At 31.4% G+C, this 8192-nt stretch overlaps 1 protein-coding gene across 1 annotated transcript; it reads left to right on the top strand.

The window, feature by feature from the left end:
* Positions 1–209: 209 nt before the first annotated feature.
* Positions 210–4789, top strand: LOC110691033 (indole-3-pyruvate monooxygenase YUCCA2-like). Its single transcript, XM_021867970.1, has 4 exons — positions 210–1273; positions 3108–3356; positions 4023–4145; positions 4362–4789. The coding sequence occupies exons 1-4, from the start codon at positions 593–595 to the stop codon at positions 4569–4571; spliced, it is 1263 nt and encodes a 420-aa protein (XP_021723662.1). The 5' UTR covers positions 210–592; the 3' UTR covers positions 4572–4789.
* Positions 4790–8192: the final 3403 nt, after the last annotated feature.

Raw genomic sequence — 8192 nt, 5'->3', positions numbered from 1 at the left:
AGAAGTGATAAATAGTAAAATAGTATAAAAATCAAATCGAGTTAAGTAAAAAAAAAATGGATGAAATACATAATACGGTTACTAAACTAATTAGTTACTAAAGTATTGTAGGAGCCTGTTACATGTCCCACAAAACTAGAAAACTTATACTTCGTAGTTCTTTTGACCCCTTCACCACCATATAAATTGACACTTCGTTCAACCTTCTCCTTGATAATTATTTCTCTCGTCAAACACCTTCGTATATTACATTTTAATTGGGTTTTAAGGCCGGGTTTCCAAGCTCCCATATTTTCTCTTCTTTCAAATTCTTTTTTCAACAATAATTTGGATAGGATTAAGAGCTTAATTAACACCCACTCCTTATAATTATCCTCATTTTTGGATAAGAATACAAATATCATCATCATACCCTCTTAATCTTATACTAATATCTCATTTCTCTTCTAAAATTATTATCCCTTTTGATTTACACTAGTAAAGAGCAAGTATATTCATATTTGTTTTTAATTCTAATATTTATCAAATTCAACATGGGAGAAGCCTAATCAGTAGTACTATAATTATTACTACTGTTGAGTATTATCATCATATGGATCCTTTAAAGGAAATGGCAGCCAAGCTAGCACAAGACCCTCACCCGCAATCGCCATCGACGAGGCGGGTGTGGGTACCCGGCCCGGTGATAGTAGGGGCGGGCCCATCGGGCCTGGCGGTGGCGGCATGTTTAAAGGAGAGGGGGATCCCTAGGTTAATCCTAGAACGGGCCCAGTGTCTGGGCTCGCTCTGGAAACTCCACACCTACGACCGCCTTCGGCTCCACCTCCCGAAGCAGTTTTGTCAGCTGCCACACTACCCATTCCCACAGAGCTTCCCTACATACCCCACCAAAGAGCAGTTCATAACCTACCTTGACTCCTACGCCACACACTTCAACCTCCGGCCCATGTTCGGGCGATCCGTGGTAAAGGCCCAGTACGATACCCGCCACGGGCTGTGGCGGGTACTCGTGTCCGGGCCGAAGAAAGAAGTGGTGGAATATGTGTGTCAATGGTTGGTAGTGGCAACGGGCGAAAATGCGGAACCATACATGGCAGATATAGTAGGAAGAGAGGAATATAAAGGAGTAATAATACATTCAAGTGAATATAAGAGTGGAGAAGAGTATAGTGATAAGAAGGTAATGGTAGTCGGGTGTGGTAATTCGGGTATGGAGCTTTGCTTGGATCTTTGCAATCATAATGCTTATCCTTCCTTGGTTGTTAGGGATTCTGTAAGCATTTCTTTCTTTCTATCTCTCTCTTTTTTTTTTCATTCATGATTTATTGCTATTTTATTTTTTATTTTTTTTGCACAAATTTCAATGAGGATTTAACTACCATCACGGAATTCAATATTGATTGTTTAACTACCATGATTGATTGATTGATGTTAGAGATCAAAATAGTGTTTAACTAGGTTAGAGGATTAATTAGTTTGTGATATAAGGTAATAATTTAAAGATTTTTGAAAAAAATGTAGATAATTACTATTCTCTCAGGTTCGTGAAGTAAGCCGCGTAATAAAAATGAGATTTTTTAGAGTATTAACAGAGTGAAATATGAAGTATGTTACATACCGAATGAACTTTCAAATTTAAATTTAGTGTCTGGATTGATAGTACACCTCCTTTTTTCTAGTTGTTTTTTTTACCTTCAAAATAATTATGCTTTAAAGGAATGATATGAATTACGTCAAACAAGCGTGACATGCATCATGAGTATGACAAAGTAGATGAATGATCCAAGTAACATAAATTTGGAGTATTACTTCAAATTTGGCTATGATGTGCATTTTAGCTGCCACGAATTGGTATTGGTTTGGTTAGGAAATGACGATATTAAAATTTTAAGTTTGTTTAGAAATGATGATTAGTGTTAGTATCAAGCATTATTTTGTTTCTTTCTAATCTGTCTTTCACATCGGTGTTATTGATTGGATATCTTTATCATTCGATAGGACCGTCATTTTTATTTTAATTCTTTCTGAGCTTAAGATGGACTTTTACATAACGAAAAAGAAACAGGGACCAATACATTTATTTTCATATATTGTTTATTGGAAATGGTTTTTATATACTTTCAATGTGCTAGCATGTTGATTCTAGATAAGAATATGCACAAAAACTTTACCTTGTTAGGAATAACTTTAAGTCCAAACATACCAATTACCGAAAGATTCAATGACGAGTTTCCATGTGTTAGTCGAATAATTTCCCATTAGGGTCATCTTAATCTACTAATTTCAGCACTAACAATAATTCATAACCTTTTTTGTTTCGAATTCTATCTTTTTTAGGATGGGATGACGACCATGTACACCATATTTTGTCCTTTCAAAAAGAAGACCTAATTAACAGTTTCATTATTTTATTTTTTAGATTGCTAAATATAATGTTATTATAATAAATTTAATGGTAGAACTTTTGCAGTCTTCTTTTATCCTAGTAAACTTCACTTTCTTGGAGGTTGTTTGCATGCTTATACATCTTCTTATTAGTCGAATCTGCCTTATTCTTTTTTACTGACAATTTTTGGCATTCTCCAAATTAATCTACATGCATGTTACATTTGAAATAAATAAATAAATAAATAAATAAATAATTTCAAGAGTATATGACTATTCTATATGGTGTGTATCATGTGATAGACATTGCTTTTAACTCTAACAAATAAATTTCTACACATTTGATTTTATACTATATCCTTAATTTCAAGAGATATAAAATATCCCTTTGTTGCGAGGAGAGTATATATATCTCGAACACATGTTAAATCTACTAGCTAGTGTACATAAACAACACACTTGTACGTACTAATCAAGAGGAAAAGTGCAAATATTGTATTGTATAGGTTCATATATCCCATGAGAAGTAAGTGATGCACTACTTCACCGAACATCACCTCAATTTGTGGCCAATCATTGTTTATACTTATTATATATTAGTATTAATAATATTATGTATAGACAAATTAAAAATCTTTAGATCCGCAAGTGACTCTTTATGTACATGTAAGTCTACTTTATTGTTATTAATTGCCTCTTTTCTCTGATTTTTTTCCATTTAGGTACATATACTTCCACAACAAATGCTAGGAACTTCAACTTTTGGATTGTCAATGTGCTTATTAAAGTGGTTTCCACTGAAGTTAGTGGATCAATTTTTGCTACTAATCTCTCGATTAATGCTTGGTGATACTGCCCAATTTGGCATAAATAGGCCGGCAATTGGCCCCCTTGAATATAAGAGCGTCTCAGGAAAGACTCCAGTGTTAGATATTGGGACACTTTCTAAAGTCAAAGATGGAACTGTTAAGGTTTGCTCTATACTTTTATAGTTTAGTTTAATAAGATTGGATTAATGAGATAGGAGACTAAAACAGTTGGTACGGTTACGTTTCTTACTACCAGGTGTAAAGTCATAGGTCGAATCTCACCAACTATTTTAAAAGGGAATTTCCCAAAAGTCCTTCCTCCTAGATAACGAGTGGACTACTTTGACACTTTTCATACAATACGTGTTAAATATCATTTACCGATAGCGATTGACTTAAATTTAACTTTATTTTCTAATCAAAGCTTATCTACACTAAATCTTATTATTTTAGGTGAATTAACCATTAAATGATTATATATATGACCATTTCCTTTTTTAGGTTACATTTACTTATTTTTTATTAAAAAAAAAGGTTTTGAATTTATATATTTTGCTCACAATTGATATCAAGAGATAAACAGTGAAGTGCTATAATGAGATGATCAAAATTCTTTGCATTAGAAAAATGGTACTTCATATGAACATTTAATAAAAGAAGGCATTCATGTGACAAATTATAGTACAAGATTTATTGTAGAACGGAGGGAGTAATGTCTCAAATGAAAAGACATATATATTTGTTAAAGATCACTATTTCTAATCAATATTAATTAATATAATGGTTCAATTAAGCTAGCTCTAACTTTACTAAATCTTGTACACACAGGTTTTTCCGGCGATTAAAAGATTAACACGTCAAGGGGCAGAATTTGTTGATGGAAGAATGGAAAATTTTGATGCTATAATTTTTGCTACGGGTTTTAAAAGCAACGTACCATCTTGGTTAAAGGTTAATATTTTATGTAACCTTCAATCTAAATTTTGCTCCAATTGATCAAATGTTTTTCAAATACTTGTACAAAATTAATAGTTACAATTTTTCATATACAAACAGATCGAGTACTTTAAAATACTACTCCGTAAAACATACATGATTGTTCAAATAATAATCGACACACGTATAATGATATTAATGCAAAAATTTTATAACTTTTGTACCTTATAGGATACCACTATGTTCTCTGAAAAGGATGGATATCCGGTGAAACCATTTCCGGAAGGATGGAAAGGCGAGAATGGATTATATGCCGTAGGTTTCACCAAACGGGGCTTGCTTGGTGCATCTCATGACGCGATAATGATAGCAGAAGACATCGATAGAGATTGGAAAACTAAAGCAAAACAATTGATGCAACAAAGATCAATCTCAGAGTAAGTAAAGAGCTCTACATAATGGCAAACTATGGAGTAACAAATTTATTGTTAGGTAATGTACTAGGGCATCAATTTTGTGGTTTCTTGGTAATGAAGCATATCATGATTCCATGTAAATATTTTTTTGTATATAGTTCTAGAAATGCCCTAGGTATAGTAGGACAAAATAGAGAGAATTTGGAGGATTGAATATCAAAGTGGATAGACAATTGTGGTATTTGCGTATATATGAACTATAAATATAGTATATGTTGCCATTGAAATTTTGAATTTAATTGTTCAATTTAGCCTCAAGTAATTTAGATTATGTACCATCAAAAATATATATATATATATATATATATATATTAGTGAATAGTACAACCGTTTTTCGCACATATGATATATTAATATTGATGGATGTCTAGAATGCAACTTTAATTAAAATTATCAAACACTAAGTCGGTCTATTTCTAAATTTCAAATTAAAACAACAAAGTATTCAAATTCTATTTTACAAGGCTTTATTTTTTTGATGATACCAACATATTAGTAGCCCCAACATAAAAGCCTAACATCGAGGCAAACCAACAAAAAATACAAGAGAAAGAATACGTCAAATGTCTCACCCCCATTTGTAATTTTATTGCCTTTGTGATTTGTTTATAAAAGGTCACAACTTGTACGAAGTATATTTCTCACCCTCATTTATACTCCGTATTTTGTACTCTGTATAACCTATGTGGCTCATACGGACGGAAAAGAAAAGGAAAAAAAAAAAGTTCAATGCCAAAAAAATAAGGAAAAAAAAAAAAGTCGGCAGTGGAATAAAAGAGGTGGGGGCAGAAGGATTTGATAAAGAGAGGGAATTTATGTAGGAAGAAGGGCCAATTATTTGTTGGGCCCATGAAGCTGGACCTCTCAGCCTCTATCATATTTTTAATATTTTTTGATTGAATATGAAGAAAAGACTTTTGAAAGTAACATTTTGATGTTGACCTTAATTTTTTGCACAATCTAATCTATCATTCATTTATTCCCTTCTTGCATATATCTCCTAACCCTAATCTTCGATTTTCTGTACTTTGTAGTATTCCTTAAGATAATTGATAGTTTTATGCAGATTTACTTCATGTATTCAAGTGGACGTAAATATATAATTGCAGATTTTTCATTATCAATTTCTAAGTTTTTAACCTTGTTTGTTGATGTATTTAAAATTTTACATTGTATATCAAATGCACTCGAGTTATATGCCTTTACAAAAATAAATAAATAAATTATGCTTCAATATAAATATATATATTAGTAATAACAAATTTTTTTGTATACATCCGATATACAAAAATATTATTGTATATTGAAGTAATTTTTATTGAATTTAGGGTTTATTGAATTTAGGGTATTTTTAGACTTTTTGAGTAAGTTTTATCAATAGAGCATAAATAACTTTTATTTGACTAGCTTTTAAATTATTGAATTATAAATAAAATACAATGGCTGAAATGTGATTTTAAAACTCGTACTTGTATATTGTATAATATTAAGACGAGCTGCTTATATTGTGACACAAGAGTTTCATTTTGGAAATTAATAAGAACATAGACTTTTGAATATAAATATGACTTAGCAATAAAATGGATCTTGAACTTGAGAGCTAGAATTGAATAAGATCAATCCATTATGCAAGATCTAAATTACAAATACATAATTTTGTGGTGATGAAAAAGCTACTAAGGGCCTGTTCACATAAACTGAACTGAATTGAAATGATTGGAGCTGAACTGAACTGAACTGAATTGGGCTGAAATGAATATTTTATGAGAGATGAAAATTAATTAAGAGCTGAACTGAACTGATTGGAGCTAACTGAACAGGCACTAACTCCGTTTCGTACTTGATTTTTTTGCAACTTTGAAATATTTTATATCTCACAAATAATACTCCAAAGTTGCAAAAAATATGAAACGCAGGGAGTAATTAAAATTGCATTTTGCATCTGTTTTTTGAAAACTAAATCCGTCTTTGTAGTTTAAAATTTGGACACATTTGTCATTATTTGGCTCATAATAAGCTTATAAGTATCCTTGTTGCTATCCAAAATCAACGTACCTAAGTCATGATCTTATCTGTGGCTTTTTCCAGTGTTGTTACTATCATAGTTAGGCACATATATATTACATAAATTATAACGAAAAGAAAGTAATAGTATGACAATGGAATTTCACACATGAATTAAGCATAAGTTTCATAATTTGATTAAGTATTAACATATATCATAATAATCAATCAAGTTGTTTTGACAAAGAGCACAAATTGGAGACTAACAAGAATAGTAATATTAATTGTGGTCCGCATTATTGAAGAATGAAGATGAACATTAAACAGCTAGCTATTGACCTAGTGAATCAGTGATAAGGCTGCAAACAAGGATTAATATGAAGAGAAAAGGACTCTCCCTACATTATGTGACCACTTGTATATTGTAATGTAGACTGAGTTATGATTATCTAGACGTAAGAATTCGTTAAATCAACAATATAATTAACCATCAAAATAGCATCTCCAATGTACCAAGTACTACTGTACTAGTGTACTACTATGAATAAAGTACTTATTTTTAAACGGGAAAAATTAGTAAATGAATTGTTAACAACTCGTATAATATTATCTCAATTTCAAGAACGAAAACAAAGTTGTTCTACTTGTGTGTCTAACACGTGATTTTACTTTAAATTTCCCAGGAAACTTATATTATGTGATTTTAAGTTTATTATCAATTACAATCATAGTAGTACCTAAGGACTAAGGTCCTTTTAAGGAATTTCTGTTGTAATAAAAGATAGGGGTAGATGAGGGACTTGATGAGGCCTTGAGGGTGACTAAGACTTAGGTCAAATTGACACACATTACTGTATAATAGATATCTATGAAATTGGAAACAAATAGGAATTTTTTAGACAGAAAAAACAAAGGTTAAGAAATTGAACATGATTGGAATTGGACCATAAAATAAAAGTGGTAGATATCTATCTCTCTCCCTAAGTTGTCATAATTTGTAAGATATATCAAATCCAGGGATTATGCAAGAGAGGTATGGTTCATCTTTAGTTCTTCCTATTAGAAGAAGATTGTCTTATAAAAATGTTTAAACGAAAAAAAAAATAATTACTCTTCTTATTTCCTAATTTAATGATGTTATGGAATGAGATTATGAGATGATTGATTGATGAGGCCGGGTTTTAACTTTTTGGGAACAACTAGATATTTTTACTACTACCTCCGTCCAAATTACTCGCAACTTTGGGGTATTATTTGTGAGATATAAAATATTCCAAAATTGCGAGTAATTTGGACCGGAGATAGTATATAATTTTCATCATTTACTCCGTAATTTTAGAGTAGTTTTATATCAAATTATCAACTAGGATTGATGGAGTGCAACACAAACAAATCTTGAAGCAACTTCAGAGATAAACAGTAGAGTGCGTGCATGCATGCATGCATAGGGTCGGGCTATGCATGATTGTTAACTACTTAGGGCCTGTTCAGTTCAACTTAATTTCAGTTCAATTCCTAATTTCCTTCTCTATAAACAATTCATTTCAGCTCTTTTCAGTTCAGTTCAATTCGGCCCTAATTA

The sequence above is a fragment of the Chenopodium quinoa genome, unplaced genomic scaffold (assembly GCF_001683475.1).
Source record: "Chenopodium quinoa cultivar QQ74 unplaced genomic scaffold, ASM168347v1, whole genome shotgun sequence".
Classification (NCBI taxonomy): domain Eukaryota; kingdom Viridiplantae; phylum Streptophyta; class Magnoliopsida; order Caryophyllales; family Amaranthaceae; genus Chenopodium; species Chenopodium quinoa.
Note: the sequence above shows the minus strand (reverse complement) of the source record. Positions and strands in the feature narration are given on the sequence as shown.

Excerpts from the sequence above, each read along its gene's own strand:
- LOC110691033 (XM_021867970.1), top strand. The coding sequence starts at position 593 with ATGGATCCTTTAAAGGAAATGGCAGCCAAGCTAGCACAAGACCCTCAC. Across the intron at positions 1,274-3,107 it reads CCTTGGTTGTTAGGGATTCT|GTACATATACTTCCACAACA; the intron begins GTAAGCATTTCT and ends TTTTCCATTTAG. Across the intron at positions 4,146-4,361 it reads ACGTACCATCTTGGTTAAAG|GATACCACTATGTTCTCTGA; the intron begins GTTAATATTTTA and ends TGTACCTTATAG.